The 17,822-nt window shown below is 31.5% G+C and overlaps 1 protein-coding gene across 1 annotated transcript in view; it reads right to left on the reverse strand.

The window, feature by feature from the left end:
• Window positions 1–17,822, reverse strand: part of LOC106457385 (fibroblast growth factor receptor 3-like) — a 103,744-nt gene that overhangs the window by 19,148 nt on the left and 66,774 nt on the right. The window contains exons 3-7 of the mRNA XM_022383288.1: window positions 11,180–11,452; window positions 10,092–10,160; window positions 7,802–7,962; window positions 7,008–7,131; window positions 5,646–5,836 (exon numbers count right to left, since the gene is read on the reverse strand). Coding sequence (XP_022238996.1) covers window positions 5,646–5,836; window positions 7,008–7,131; window positions 7,802–7,936 — 450 coding nt within the window. The 5' untranslated portion in view covers window positions 7,937–7,962; window positions 10,092–10,160; window positions 11,180–11,452. The remainder of the gene's footprint in view (window positions 1–5,645; window positions 5,837–7,007; window positions 7,132–7,801; window positions 7,963–10,091; window positions 10,161–11,179; window positions 11,453–17,822) is intronic.

The following is a 17,822-nucleotide window of genomic DNA, read 5'->3' on the forward strand; positions in this document are numbered from 1 at the left end:
AAGAGTAAAGTAAGTAAAGAAAGTAAAAAGTAAAGGTAAGGAGACGACGACGAGACGCGACACGACCACCACTACTAATATATATATATATATATATATATATATATATATATATATATATATATATCACCCCTTCACTACCCGCTGAAAGTTGTGCGAAAGTGACTGTTCTCTGAAGAAAAGAAGTGAAAAATAAATAAGAAATAGTGAAAGAAAGTCTTACCATTGAGGGTAGTAAGTAAATAAGATAACTGTGCTTCCTGAAGTTGGCGTTCCAGCCTCCATTGTGGGAGTAAAATCTCGAATCAATAAGGTAATATTAGAAGCAAAGAAACATATATATTGGAATAAAATCCTTACCAACTTGTCTAAGTTAGTATGACACTTATAAAGTCTATTGCAGATACTAACTTTTAAATACTATTCTACATTTGATACGAACTTGTGTACTCATGCATGTTAATACACGCAGGAAAATAGTGCCAAGAGTTTCTTGTTAAAAAATAATTATAATTTTTTCACGAATTTTAAACACAATATATTTAATTCTTACTTCTTTTTTATTTTTTACAAAATGTTTTAATAAATCTACTTAATGTTTGTTTATCAAATCAATTATTTACTTATTTTTTTAATCAATATTTCAACACTAGCAGTAAAATATTCTAAATTGTTTACATAGTCTATAAAATCTGAATAGTTCTGAACTTGTAATACTTACAATATAAGAATGTGAAACATAACTGTTAGGAAGGGGGAGGCCGTATATTAGAAAGAAAAATTATTTTACCAAAAATAGTTAAATTAATATTATCATTAAAAATGTTAATTTCCAGATCTAAATAACATTCTTGTAATGCAGAAATTGAAGTATTAAGAATTTTTAATTATATTGGGTGTAATCTTAATGAAATTAATTATTTCTGGATTATTTCTAATAAATTATCAATAGATCTATAACTTAAATCAAAAACATGTGGATTTATAAAGTTTTCATGAAGCTTATTTTCATAGAAATAATGTTATAAATTAGCTATACCAGTGGAATATTTAGCTCCCATTGGAACTTCTCTTACTTATTTGAGTACTTAATTATTTAGAAAAAAATAATTATTATAAATATACAAACTTTACATATGCTTTATATTTTTAAAGATAAAATGTCTTTTTTCAAGCAATATAGAAGGATTATATTACTATTATATTAATGAATTCTTAATTGAAATTTAATTATATTACATGTTATTCAACTACATGGTTTTCAGAATGTAAGTTGTAAGCACTTACTAAAGTAAAAGTTAAACATTTTCAAGTCAATTTAAAAAATATCTAATAAATAAGACATTTCTTCAATAAAAAATAAGATCCAACAATTACAAGAAATATACTCAGTTCTTCCCATAGATTAAGCTAATTGTAATTTCGGGTTTATTTGTAAAAATTATTAATGAAATTAATAGTATGCAAATATTTAAACTGGTTAACAAATGTAAGAATACAGTAATTAATAATTTCTTTAAAGTTCATAGAAAAGCTTTATTCCAAATCAAATCTTTTTTGGGATTTACCTTTCCTGTTTATTATACATAAGTTGAATAAATCTCCAATAAAATGTAGATTTATTTCCTGCTCAATGAAAAGAATTGTTAAACAAGCACTCATTATATTAAATAAAATACTTGATAATTTATTTGACAGAATTACAAATACATTTAATAATAATAATTGTGGAATAATTTCCAGTAATTGTGGAAGAACTAACTCTTCAAACATTTGATTTTTTTACTACATACAACATTTCCTTTGAAAAGTTTAATTTTATTCATGAATTCATTAATAGAACATAAATGTAATTCTTCTATATTGCTTGAAGAAAGAAATTTTACCTCTAAAATATAAAGTATACATTAAGTTTCTGTATTTATAATAATCATATTTTTTTCAATATTCGGGTATTTAAACAAGTAATAGGGGGTTCCAAAGGGAGCTAACTATTCTACTTGTATAACTAATTTATAACTTTATTTTTAATAAATTTTCAATTTTTCAACACGTTTATTGAAAACTTTAAACCCGGATGTTTTTGCTTTTACTTAATATAAATAATCCATAAATATTTAATTATTAACACTATATACCCAAGAGAACTGGTAATTGTTATTTCAATTTCTTCATTAAAGCACATTATTTAAATCTGGAAATTAAAATACTTAATAATATAATTTTAAATATTTTTGAGAAAATAATTTTTCTTTTTCAATATACAGTCTCCCCCTTCTTAACAGTAATGTTCCACATTCTTCTATTATAATTATTAAAAGTTCACGACTACTCGAATTTTATAGACTGTGTAAACAATTTAGAATATTTTACTGCTAGTGTTGAAATATTGATACAAAAATTAATAATTAATTGATTTTATAAACAAACATTAACTACATTTATTAAAACACTTTGTAACAAATATAAAAAATTGTTACATAAATATCATGAAGTAAGAATTAAATATACTGTGCTTAAAATTTGTGAAATGTTTTAGAATTGTTTTTGTTTTCGACAAGAAACTCTTGGCACTATTTTCATGCATGTATTAACATGTATAAATACATAAGCTCGTATAAAATGTTGAAGAATATTGAAAGATGAGTAGCTACAATATAATTTATGGGTGTCTTACTAGCTTAAAGAACCCATTAAAGATGTTATTCTAACATATTTGTTTCTGTGCTACTAATACCATATTAATTTCAGCTTTTACTACCATATTGGGAATTGGAACGTCAAATTCAAGTGGCATGATTTCCTTACTTACTATCCCCAATGGTAGGACTTTCTTTCTCTTTTCTTATTTATTTTTCAATTCTTTTCTTCTGAGAACAGTCACCTTCTCACAACTGTCTGCAGGCAGTGAAGGGTGATATAGATGTGGGACGTTGTGGGCTTGAGCACCTACATGTTACTCTCATTTATCTTTTTTTAGTTAGTTTACCCTCTTATTATTATTTTTCTTTATACGTGAGACTTTGCAAATGGAGGTTAGCCTAATCGCGAAATGTTTGTATTAAATTTTAAATACTGTAATACGTTGGATAGCATTTACTTAACATGTGCGTTTTTGATATTGTCAGTTTCCACACAGACGGGAAAGTGCAGTCTCATATACGCAGATAAGGATTCATATCATTTGTCTTTGTAGTATACCTTTCGAAGTGTTTATAGGATTCATATCATTTGTTATTGTAGTATACCTCTCGAAGTGTTTATAGGATTCATATCATTTGTCTTTGTAGTATACATTTCAAAGTGTTTATAGGATTCATATCATTTGTCTTTGTAGTATACATTTCAAAGTGTTTATAGGATTCATATCATTTGTCTTTGTAGTATACATTTCAAAATGTTTATAGGATTCATATCATTTGTCTTTGTAGTATACCTTTCGAAGTGTTTATAGGATTCATATCATTTGTTATTGTAGTATACCTCTCGAAGTGTTTATAGGATTCATATCATTTGTCTTTGTAGTATACCTTCGAAGTGTTTATAGGATTCATATCATTTGTCTTTGTAGTATACCTTTCGAAGTGTTTATAGGATTCATATCATTTGTCTTTGTAGTATACCTTTCGAAGTGTTTATAGGATTCATATCATTTGTCTTTGTAGATACATTTCAAAGTGTTTATAGCAATAGATGACAAAACCCCTAAAACTCTAAAAAAAACACTGAAATATAAATGAATGTCATAAATAATTTCAGCACTAAACCTGCATCAGGTGAAAAATTTCGCCGTGCTCAACCAGCTGAATGAAAATATTAGTTTTGGAAACAGATAATACAACTAAGTGCATAACTGAAACTAGAAATTGATAACCCGCGAGGTGAAAATATAGTATGTTAAAAATGTTTGTGAACTTTTACAAATATGATATTAAAAATACCAAAAACAAAACGAGCGAAAACACGTTTCAAGAATAGTATACAAGTTATTGAAAGGGTTCCAGTTTATGTACAGGTTAAATACTAGCCAATCATTAATCATCAGTTTAATACTTTCGTTTTGAGTTTATTTACTAATTAAGTATTTTATTACAGCTTTTATAGTAAGGAAGATTCTTTTTAGAACAGGTACGATGTTTCGATCACTGGTGCGGTCATTCTTAAGTATACAAGTTTTAATTGTTAGATTGTTGATTTAAATACTAAAACCTTCTTTATTGTTAAAACTTGTGTGCTTGAGAATGATTGCACCAGTGATTGAAACGTCGTACCTGTTCTAAGCGATTGAAAACGTCGTACCTGTTCTAAGTGATTGAAAACGTCGTAGCTGTTCTAAAAACAAATCTTCCTTACTATAAAAGCCGTAATTTGTAATAAAATACAAAACAAAAAAAAACATCAGTTTAGATTATTAATAAATCTCCACTTACCGTACCGAGTCATCTTCTACGAAAGCATGCAGGGTTTAAAATTCAGCTTAATGTTTTTCCTCAGTATTATTAAAACAATTTCTTGAAAATAAATTATCTTTCAAAATATTTTATGATATATATATTTGTATATATAATGTTTTGAAAGATGTACATATATGCATTATTTATCGAAGTTTATGTACTTTATTAAAATACAACGTCTAGTGATACAACTAATATAACATTTGGTATTTTCAACCTGAACTACTTCTTATGCAACGCATGTGAGAAATGAATAGGTCATACACCCTCAGGTTCAAACATAGTCATTCCTAACTTTGAACTGCAGACAGTAAGAGGACAATCAATCAGCAACTCCTATAGCCTACACGACTATTTTTAATTGATTGACTGTCACGGCTATTTACCCTCATACATATTTGGAGTATTCAGAAGTACAGAACTAACCAATTCTTAGTTCAACACCTTAATCACTAGGCCACACCCGACCCAACATATCACTAGTGTTAGAATCTGTATTTTGACTTAAATTTCTTTATTTTTTCTATCAATTTTGAGCAATTTATTAATTGGAACTGCATGTCATTAAACATTAATTGAAGAAGATTCTTAAAAGATTTTTTTTTTAGATATTCAACCATTTACGATACTGAAAATATAAATAAAACTACTGTCTAAGAATTGAATATCTGTATGACCTCTGAGCTATGAAGTTAAACTCCAACAACCTGCTGAGCACATTTCAATAAATATACAACACGTTAAGATTACGAAACTTTAAGCCAAATCCATGGTGTTACAGTAATTGTATCAATATATACAAAAATTCTACAATAAATACTACATACATATTGGTGAAACGTTAGTTTATATCTTTAACATATATTTGAAGTCAAATATAATCATTAATGAAACACAAAGAAAAGCAACAAAAAGTGTTCCGAGATATTCTGACCACCATAAGATGTTTCGTGGACAACGTACGATCACTTCTACACAACTAACTATATTTATCGTCGAGCGTTCTGTTTAGCTAGCAGTATAATACCGTTTATTTCTTAGCCGATTTTTCAGTATCTTAACACAGTTATGTACCAAAACATTTAAAGTTTCTTGATATGGTTAAATTTTGTGATATACTGATATATGTGTATTCTAACCTTTGGATATATGTGTATTCTAACCTTTGGATCTTTGTTCTAATATACTAACCTCAACCATGTGAACATTAAGTTTTCCATTGGGGTCGTGGTAGGAACCGTTCACGGTGTAATACTTTAACCATCGTACGTAAGGGTGTAGATCGCTGTAAAAGCGACACTCAAATCTTGCCTGCTGTCCGACGTATACTGTCTGGTTACTAGGGTAACCATCTCGGATGAGAGGGCTGCCTACCAAACGTTCTGAAAAGATAAAAAAAAAGAAAGAAAAAGAATGAAATTTTAAACAAAGAACGTTTTTCCGCATAACACTATGTTCTACGTTGGGTAGCCTATTTTATAAGAACAATTAATGAGAATAAATATTTAAACATTATTGTCATGCTGAGCAACAAGTGGCTAGAAAGTTTGAAAATATACTATTTAGGCACAAACGACTAATATATTTATATGTTATTAAAAGTATTAAGTAATAAATATTTAGAACATTTAGAAAATTATCTTTCTTTAAAGGCGGATCTATACAACATTAAAGTTATTTCAGTGCATCAGTCCTTGAGATGTGACTTTATGCTAAAAGAGCCCTGAAAATATTTAATCAATCTCTACTTAACGAAAAACAGTGTAGAAACGTCATATTTTCCCTGACTGGTAACAAGAGGGAATCCTCAATAGCCGCAACTCTTGAAATTCTTTTAGGCAGGATTAGAGTGGATTAAATTATGAGGCCTTTTTTATTTTTCCTTTTTATTAGCTATATTTTTGTGCGCCAGCAATATCAAGCGTGGGGCGCGCGTATACCCGATTCGATTTTATTACTCATCAGGACCTTTACCAACCTACCTTCAAATTTAAATTAGTTTAGGCAGGATTAGAGTAAATTAATCTATGAGACCTTGGGCAAGGTCAAATAAATCAATCAAAAGAGTTTGACTTTCCGAGTTCAAAACTGTAATTAGATCTCAAATCGGTCAAGAGATGGCGGAGCTATGAGCTAAAAGTTTGTACTTTAAATATTCAAAGCCGTTCTATTAGCCGTTATGCCGCAGCTAACAAATACTCCTAGTCACAATATGGCACTCTTTAACACACTGGGAAACTTTAAACGACATGTGTTTTAGCATCTTACTTTTATACAAATAAAATAAAAAAAATACTAAATTATATAGAAATTGGTGGAACAATATGTTGACTTGATAACACAAGATAAAGGATGATGATGACAAAACCTTGTCGAAACGTTGTACATTTGCTGTTGTGTTAAACTTGTATTAAAGTTTTTCTTCAGTACCCATTCAAGCCGTCTCCAGCCATTACAAGATAAAGGCATTTAGAGATTAAAGATAAAAAAGAATATTCGTATAAAGGAGTGAAATTAAAACAGTAAGACTTTACGTAAACATACGAAACGCACCTTGAACTTCAACTTTAAAAGTCCACTTGATTTTTCCCTCACTGTTTTCCACCACACAAGAATAATTTCCACTGTCATGAGGTCCAACAGTAGTTAGTGTGATGTTCCATCTCTTGTATATCGTCTAAGTGACACACGCATCACATTAAAATATTAAATTACATTATTAAATTACATTAGCTAGTAATGCTAAAAATACAATAAATTGGTTAATAAATTTCAAAACTAACATCCATACCTTACCGATATTATCTTAATATAACCGTTTTTTAATTACAGTGAAATGTTATATTTATATAGATTATTGTATGGAACACTTTAACAATGTTATTAGTAACATTTGAATATAGTGTAATTATTAGAGCATCTAAGGATTTTTTTTTCGTTCGCCTGTTTTAATGAACATTTGAAAGTGATTATCGATAAATTGTGGAATGCTTGTTATTTTAAGACCAAATATTGAAACAATCACATTTATTAGAATTTTAGCCAAACATTTTTCTTAGATGTTTGTCTTTTACACATAAAACTGAAAGCTTTTCCAGGAACTTGACTTTTAATTTGATATTCAAAAATACCAGAATTTTCATTCACAACTCACACACACTATCACTGAGTGAAATTTCGTTGAAATCTGTCTAGTATCTTTTAGTTACTGTCCTCATCTTCTCACACTAATAATCATAGGCCTTCCACTTTATAAAAATATATGGGATTAACATAGGCTAAAGCATGCTAACTCATAATTTCACATCTTTACATCATAGTTACTAGCATAAGAAAGGGACACTTACCTTTTTGTTCATGAAACGAACTATTGGTCTAGAATTCTTTGCCCATGTAATGTTTGGCTTCGGAGAGCCTTCTGCAGGGCATGAGAGGGTCACGTCCGTTCCAGCAGGAACAACGATCAGATCTCTGGACATCATTTCTGGCTCAGTAAAGAATGGCGACCCTTAAGTTGAAAGAAGAAAATTTGATTAAGTAACTTTATTAACAAGTAAAAACAGGTAGTACAAGTAAACGTTAATGTCGCATATTACTTGTAATCCTTTTAATGTTATTTAATACGTTCTATAAAATGTTTAATAAACTTATCAGTAAAAATTCTCTTTCACAGAAAATGTGTTCTCTTAACCAATAGCCTGGCATGGCCAGGTGGTTAGGGCGCTTGACTCGCAATCTGCGAGTCGCGGGTTCGAAACCCCGTCCCACCAAACATGCTCGCTCTTTCAGCCGTGTGGGCGTTATAACGTGACGGTCAATCCCACTATTCGTTGGTAAAAGAGTAACCCAAGAGTTGGCGGTGGGTGGTGATGAGTAGCCGCTTTTCCTCTAGTCTTCCACTGCTAAATTAGGGGCGGCTAGCGCAGATAGCCCTCGTGTAGCTTTGAGCGAAACTCAAAGCAAAACAAACTCTTAACCAAATAGATGCTTTACTTCCCGCACAAACATAAAAAATATAGAAAATATCCTGCAACAGAAACATTAGCTGGACAAAATCGTACAGACTAGAACTTCTAAACACGTTCTAGAATTACATTCTAAAGATAAAGAAACTTTTAGAATAAAAACTTCAAATACATAAGATATTTTAGAACAGAAACATTAGCGTTGTCTTTACTTTTCCCACATAGAATATCAGATGTTCTGAAAGATCGTGGACCAGAAATTCTAAATACACAAAATTTCCTAGGGTAAAAATATTAAATTCAGGGTTGGATTAAGGACTTGAGTGGCCCGGGGCAAATTTTGTAGAGGGAAGAACTGAACTCCTTATATTTTGAGTCAGCTATTAATGTGAATTAAAAAGCTAATTAAATTTTTGCGGTTTAATATTTCTAGCTTTCATGCCCGTATCTATACGAAAATAATTTACAAAGACTTACTTGCTTTATAATAAACTTTTAGTACTTATTTGTGAGGTTCAACAATCATTCAGCATATAAATTCCGCATAAAAGTAAACCACTAACAATTACATTGTGCTTTTATGAAATAACATCCATTTCAAGCGATGGGTAAATTATGTACAAAATATTGATTCCAATATTTATATTAAATGACAACGATTTTTTTAAAGACAGAGCAGATATTTATGAAATAACAAAGTATAAGAACACGTTCGTAAGAAAAAAAAACTACAAAGTTTTAGGTTTATATGAAACTATTAAAATTGATATTGTCATAATGGCACAGTTGCAAACATTTGTATCGCAATGAGACATCCACTTTTAATTATTTTTTTTCTCTTGCCCCCCAGTTACACTGTGGTACATCTACAGACCTATAACGATGGAAACCAGGTTTTGATACCCATGGTAGGCAGAGCACAAAAAGCCCATTCTATAGTTTTTGCTTAACTACAAACTAATTACACTTACATTTCTAAGAGAGAAATCCAAAGTTCATTAAACCTTTTAAAGTAAAAATATACACAAAAATCTTTTAGTAAATGAAACTAAATTATCAAAACGCTGAAAAATATTCAACTATGCAAAAGTCCTAATCTAAAAACGCTACATTTGTCAGTACAGACATTTTAAAAACATAAACTCTAGAATAAAAACACAATATTTTATGATAAAAATTAGCATATATGAAATGTTGAAAACCAGAGTCCCTTCAGAACAGACTCTCTTAACAAACGAAACTTTCGGAGACAGACACTAAGTACACAAAACATTTATCTCACAAAACAGTTATTCTAAATACATAAAACCCTGTCCTTTCTGAGCATTCTAAACTGTCATTCTCAAGTGAGACAGGAGAACTACAACGTCACTCTTTTACGTATTCGGGAACAAGCTTTGATATTACTCTCAGACGTAGTGTAACAAACTAAGAGATGTGAAGTGAACAAGTGAATGCGCCAGTTGGCGTGACACTCTCAGATTGTGTCACTCCATGTGAATACACATTCTGATGAATTCAAACGAAAATGAATATTCACACATTAAAACTTTGTACAGATTGTTTGGATAAGTTTGCAAGATCTGGGTAACACGTGTTTATGTAGCTTGTGACTTCGCCCAGTCTTGCTTCACATATTTATCAACAGATCTGGCATAATAGAAAAACTTACTTAATTTGCCTGCAGACACTTCTGGTACAGAAACCACATCTGTCACAGCTTTTGTTGGTGAAGAAAACTCTGTAAATAAAAATAAAAACGTAGCTAATTAAACTCATAATGAAGTAAAGCCATTTCGTAAGCGTATACTGGAGGTCTGTTATACCTTCGTTCATTAGCAGATCATTACTTGATGCTCAAAACATTTTCGTTACTCAACAGCAAATTATTAGATATTGGAGACGCTTGTTGTTCAACTTTATCATATTATATAATCTATACAGACATTTTTTGTTCAATAGTAAATTATTAGATATTGAAGGCATTTCTTGTTCGACAGTACATTATTAGGTAATTTAAATTATATCGAATAACAAAAAGATATTATTAGATGTTATAAGCGTCTAGCCTTAAGCTTTACTCACAACACTGTTCTATGCGTTTGTACTTAAATAGTACGATATTAAATGTTCTAGACATTTATTACTTATTAGACATTCTATATATTCATACATATAATAATACGAAGTTTTATAGACGGTTGCTCCTCAGTATTACTTTGTAAGATGTTCTGAACGTTTGTCGTTCAACAGTATGATAAATAATTTGGACGTTTGGAACTTTTTTCAACAATATGTTATTTATGAAGTAAAACAATTGCCACGAATAGAACATTAGCGACAATACCTTCTTAGACAAGGTTTTAAGAGTGTTATCATTTTCACCAGTAACACTATATACATGTTTCTATAGGTATGTTTAAAATTCTATATATCGCTCAATCTAGCATGTTTGAGACCCACCCTTTAACTAATAAATGAAAACTACAACAAAGATTTTATGCGTTACTTCGAATAACCGTCTTGTGTAATTTCTTCATATGAAATGAGCTATTCATAGGTAATTGAATACTATTTCTGTACTATTTTGCTTTGCCAAATTCCTTTTTTGCTTTAAAGAAGTAATGGTTGGTGTTGAAACATTTGCAAATAAATGAGATATCGTTCTATGACAACATTATAGTTCTCTGTGTTACCATTGTTTCCTTCATAAAATTCTGCTATTATACAGACGTTATTGAGAAATAACATGTGCCTTGCCTGCCAGAGAGAGAGTAAAATTTTTCCAGATTTCTCCAAATCGATTGTAGGCCTTACAAGCGTAGACTCCAGCGTCTTCGGGTTGGAAATCTAAGATGATAAGACTATGCCGCTTCAGCAGCACGTGGGACAACACACTAGATACTGGCTGATTGTTGTGATACCACACTAAATAGGGCTGTGGATTTCCACGAACTGGACATTGTAGTCTCACTTTCTGATCCTGAAACACTTCGAAATTTGTTGGTAACCTTTTTCTCCATCTTGGAAAATCTGGAAAAACGATCAAGAATACAGATGATTAGATAATACAGATGCAGCATATTTTGTAATTTACAGTGCTTCATACAGTAAGCGTTCCCAGTTTGTGAATCCGACTATTGCCTCAAAAAATGCACTCAGCGTTTCTAGGATGTGGGTACGCTATAACAATGACGGTGAAATCGATCAGACATAAATATTCAAGAATTGTTAACTAGCTGCCTTTCTCTTAGTTAGCCAGTTTAAAATTAGGGACTGCTATGCATAGATAACCATTGTGTAGGTTTGCGCGAATTTCTGAGACAAACAAGAGCTTTATTGTTGGCGTTCGATGTTAAATGTTGCTTAATGGGTAATATAGAATTTTAGTAAACTAATGAAATGTTAAACTTCAATAAAAAAATACATACGTCAAGTATGTTTTTCTGTTTTTTTCAGATACTAACAAGTAAAGTTAGTGTATGCCAGCGGACATGTGACAAGTATGAGGCAATTAATTCCTTTTGAAAGGTTTCTCTTTTTTTTTTTAAACATAGATACATAAGCACTTTAAACAGACACACATGTAATGCACTTTAAACAGACACACATTTAATACTGGCGTTGTTTGAAATTGAATATTATACTCTTCCGGTTATTAATAACAAGTTGTCATACGACTTTACTAGTATTATTTAGTAGTTTCATCAGTAATAAAAAGCTTAAATGTTATTGATTTTTTAGTCATAAACATGTAATCAAATTCAGTAATGTTTCTCAACATTGAAGTTGACTTGTTGCAAGAGACTTGGAAATTAAATAATAATCATACAGAAACTTGCATATTTAGTAGCCGTGAGCGAAGATATTTTTTATGTGCAAGCCTTGAGATGCTACATATAACGTAAACAACGTCAGAGAAGTTTATTTACCTCCTCGTGTCTGGTTTGTACTGATGTTGACACCAGACGTCAGCACCAGCATCCAATGTTTACCGACTGCCTACTGGATACAACTACCATTCCATGCAGCACACGTGCTTATGGACATATATATAAACATATAGATGGCAACGCGCAGGTTGGGAGCTTACCAGACACCACACACACACACATTTTATTTATTGAAATTAGCAAGTTTCATATATTCCAGACCCGCGAGACATTCTGCTCAAAATTAAAATTTACGATCATGCGCACATGTTACTTTATACACATTTCTGTTCTATACTCTCCCAAAAATACCACATAGTAAGTATTTTATATGATTAAGTATGTAGTATTAATTATAAATGTCTTAACATTTATGTGTTTCTACTCTACAGGTGTGATAGGCAGATTAACTTGTGTTTATCTGTAATAGGTGTATAAACTGAAATTATTTAAAAGCACACCAGCTAAAAAAATAATAAATAACAGTCCGATGTTTCGATTCCAAATAAAGTCTTTCATAAGGAGCTAACTTGTCCAATAAGGAGTTAGATGGGATTTAAAAAACAAAGAATTGTTTTGTGCTTAAAAACCAACAAAGAAACAAAACAAAGTTTAATATCTTTGTTCCACCACCTATTGGTTTGATTTCAATCGTTATCCTATATACCTGCGCAAAGATCCACCGATCTGTATTCTTAGTTAATAATTACGGACTTAATTTAGCGACGTATCACTCTTTTGTAAAGCATTTGCATGACATATTTTGGTCATTATCAAAGTTTTATATCTTTTCCAGTCGATGGACTGATCTGCAAACTATACTTTTCCGTGAGAGCAGGTTATGTTATTTTTATATTTTTTCTGCATGGTATTCAATTATAACTGTTAACAATTTCACGATTTTTCCAATATATTCCATTCAATAGTCTTGTCACTTCATTTGACGTTTTTCAGGAAATCCCTTTAATCTTTTAGATGAACCAACATCTGCTTAGTAGACGACCATGGTTTAAGATAACCTCTAATATTAGCTGAAACAAAACTTCTAGTGAGGATTTCACTTACTTCTTGAATGTAGGGTAAAAAAGTCATTTTTAATACATCTCTAATATAACTTAGTTCATTATGTTATTTATAGGATCATTGCAAATAGTGTTTGCTCTGTATCATAAATTTGTTACTGCTTATTTACAGGTGGTGTGCTTTTAAATATTTAAATAATTTCAGTTTAATACTTTTGACCCAGCTGTTGATATTTTAATTAATTGAGTAGTAGGAATTTGTTATATAAAGATGCTGACTTTCATCACTCATTCGCTACAACAGATTTGTGAAATCAGTATTTAAGTACTTGGAGCACATAGTACACTTCTAGATTAGTGTTTTACTGCAACGATATTCCTTCTTTATAACCTGCATATAGTACACTTATAGATTAGTGTTTTACTGCAACGACATTCCTTTATAAACTGCATATAGTACACTTATAGATTAGTGTTTTACTGCAACGACATTCCTTCTTTATAACCTGCATATAGTAAGTACACTTCTAGATTAGTGTTTTACTGCAACGACATTCCTTCTTTATAACCTGCATATAGTAAGTACACTTCTAGATTAGTGTTTTACTGCAATGACATTCCTTCTTTATAAACTGCATATAGCACACTTCTAGATTAGTGTTTTACTGCAATGACATTCCTTCTTTATAAACTGCATATAGTACACATATAGATTAGTGTTTTACTGCAACGACATTCCTTTATAAACTGCATATAGTACACATATAGATTAGTGTTTTACTGAAACGACATTCCTTTATAAACTGCATATAGTACACATATAGATTAGTGTTTTACTGCAACGACATTCCTTCTTTATAAACTGCATATAGTAAGTACACTTCTAGATTAGTGTTTTACTGCAATGACATTCCTTCTTTATAAACTGCATATAGTACACATATAGATTAGTGTTTTACTGCAATGACATTCCTTCTTTATAAACTGCATATAGTAAGTACACTTCTAGATTAGTGTTTTACTGCAACGACATTCCTTCTTTATAAACTGCATATAGTAAGTACACTTCTAGATTAGTGTTTTACTGCAACGACATTCCTTCTTTATTAATTGCATGAACTTAGAACAGTTTTAAAAGTTATTGATTCTATGATTATATGTAGATAAAACATGTGCAAGTCTGAGTGATGGTTGTCCTTTACTTATTCGGTGTGTTCAGATGTTATGTTTAGATTGTCAAATGTCACTTGTCAATTATAAATAGTTAAATCTAATCGTAACTCTATCTGTATCTGTCAAAGAATAATGCCATTAGTGATAAGAAATTATTTAAAATTTACAGAAATGTAAAATATGGACTTTCTTTGAGATATTTCATTCGGTATGATTATAACTCTACCTTACTATAACTAGTGCGCCTTATATAAATATATTCAAAATATTTAATTTTTAAGTTCCTGTAAGTATTGTGATAGTATAGACACGTGTTAAGACACATGAAGGTCGGGCATGGCCAGGTGTTTAGGGCGCTTGACTCGCAATCTAAGGGTCGCGAGTTCGAATACCTCTCCCACCAAACATGCTCGTCCTTTCAGTTGTGGGGGCGTTATTGTGTTACGGTCAATCCCACTATTCCAATAGCTGGCGGTGGGTGGTGCCTTTCCTGCTAAATTAGGAAACGGCTAGCTCAAAACAAACCAAACCAAGACACTATAATTTATGGTCATGTGATATGCGAATTTTATTAGTGTAACCCTTTTATAACTCAAAAAATTAATGCATATTTTGATCCAGGTATTCATTTCAAAATATTGGTAGAGAATATTTATATTTTGTTAGACGTTCTACGCGAACAGGACGTACCAAGCTGTGAAAGAAGCTAAACTCATCCTTAAACTGTCACATATAGTGAGGGTTAACGCACGACTATTTCTATATGTTGCCAATAAACTAGATAAATAATTAATTCTTTCCATCTGGCGAATTGGACATATGTTGAGAGAGACATGCGAGAAAGGTCACTCCTCCCCCTTGTTTTTTAAATAAAGACATTAGTGTCCTGGCATGTGTGTCGAGGTCTTCCCGAAAGTATTGGCAAAGTTTGGAGCTGAATACAGCTCTAGAACTACCATAGTTCTTCTGGAGTGAAGTGTGTCGAGGTCTTCCCGAAAGTATTGGCAAAGTTTGAAGCTGAATACAGCTCTAGAACTACCATAGTTCTTCTGGAGTGAAGTGTGTCGAGGTCTTCCCGAAAGTATTGGCAAAGTTTGAAGTTGAATACAGCTCTAGAACTACCATAGTTCATCTGGAGTGAAGTGTGTCGAGGTCTTCCCGAAAGTATTGGCAAAGTTTGAAGCTGAATACAGCTCTAGAACTACCATAGTTCTTCTGGAGTGAAGTGTGTCGAGGTCTTCCCGAAAGTATTGGCAAAGTTTTAAGCTGAATACAGCTCTAGAACTACCATAGTTCTTCTGGAGTGAAGTGTGTCGAGGACTTCCCGAAAGTATTGGCAAAGTTTGAAGTTGAATACAGCTCTATAACTACCATAGTTCATCTGGAGTGAAGTTGTCTCTTCTCCAGAGAAGCTGATCTAGATAAGAAATCATAATTTCTTAAGTTGAGAACGTGTCATTTCTTCTTTGTTTGCCTTGTAATAAAGTGTGTTTGTTCATGGTAAAACATATGTGCCTAATATCCATTTCTGCTACATAGTCGAGTTTGAATTATTTAAACTACGCAGACATTTTATAGGGAAGCTTCCAGTTTGCATAATTTGATACCTAGAGCACTTTAAAATACCATATAAATCAAGCAACATCTGTATCACATGTATGATGCACTACTCACCTCTTTGATGTGGCTTTTATACAATTGTTAAAGGTGGGTAATGAGATATTGCAATGACCAATTCATGTGAGCTGAATAATTAAGCTAGGAATTTGCAGTTTTGTTGGTCGATTCCGTAAAAAAAAAATACTTCAGTCTTGTTTCAACTTTCAAAGAATATAATATTGTCTTGTCTCGATATTTGTAAAAGTGAAATTATGTTGTGCTAGTAGCATTGTATCAGTTGTCCAATGTGTTTAGTGCCTAAAAATGAATATATTTTGTTCTTCCTCGGCTTTATGTCTGCTAAAGTTCACTTCAACTTTAACCTTTGGCATCGGATTTATTAAGTGTATAACAGATTTTATATTTATTATATATAATGTTTTCATTTTTAAAATTGCATGGCAAATAACCTTTACTTCAACCTTCTCATTATCTGTAGGATCTAACTGCCTGTAGGTTAATTAATCTTGTTAAAGATTGTCAGTATATTAATTAGATAATGTTGGTGCTGTGATCAAGATCCAGTTTACATTTCTGTTAATGCAAAAGTTGGAAATTTGAACTTGTTCCTATTGATCTTCTTTTCTTCTCGTTATAGGCATCATGGAGCTGTGTTGTTTTTACCACAGGAAGACTTACAGAAAGGAAAAAAAGGAACACGCTACGCATCGGACTAAATTTATAGCTGAGTAACATGAATTTAGCTATCTATGCTTATAAACTGTGGTGGCTGCATGGAAAGGTTTATATGAGCATACCTGTAGCATACCACAAGTATATCCACGTAAAAAATTCAGTATCAGTTTAAACAGAACTTGAAGAGATGATTTTTAATAAATTACCTGAGAAAGAAAGCCTGTATCACTCTTTACAGGAAACTCTACCAGCCACACTATCTCCAGAGATTTAAACATCTCAAAAAGAGTCAGAAAAAATTGAAAGCGGCTTAGCCACAGCTACCATTAGATGTTGTGGTTCAGTCAGATGAGGTCCCACCATTGCAAAAAAAGCTATCAAGAGCATGCTGAACACATATACAGCAGGAACAGTACCATGGCCAAGGTTTCAATATTGGAAAAAGCATCAGTTATGATAATTCATTTCATTCCCGTAAAAGATGTCAAGGTTAATTTCACTCAAGTGCTAAATAGTAGTAGTAATGTCAGAGGAAGGCAATGAAGGATGCAGCACCAACTATTTTGAAGTGTATGGTTTCAAATTGGGTAAAGCTGTTAACCTTGGAGAACCAAACAATCAAGTTTACATCAGAAGCTGTGGTGGCTCACTTAGTACAAGCTGGTACATACAAGTCTATAATATACAAGTGTAAAAAAAGTTTTAAATGCAAAAATAGGAAGTAGAAATGGAAGCACCAAAAATAAGGAAACATGATAAGAACGGACGGGATAACATCACAACAGTTAGTGTTTTTTGATATGGTGGAACCTCAAAGTGGGTGTGGCCATCGTTCTGCCCATTCCTACTTCGTGTGCTTTTTGTAATTTGGTAATTTTTCAAACTAAATGAAAGGTGTCTAATTTTTTATTTAAAAATTTTTTACACATGTCTCATAGATTTTATTGGGTACTAAGTGTCGAGAGTGACTGAGCTCTAGGC

This window comes from Limulus polyphemus, unplaced genomic scaffold, assembly GCF_000517525.1.
Source record: "Limulus polyphemus unplaced genomic scaffold, Limulus_polyphemus-2.1.2 Scaffold323, whole genome shotgun sequence".
NCBI classification, from domain to species: domain Eukaryota; kingdom Metazoa; phylum Arthropoda; class Merostomata; order Xiphosura; family Limulidae; genus Limulus; species Limulus polyphemus.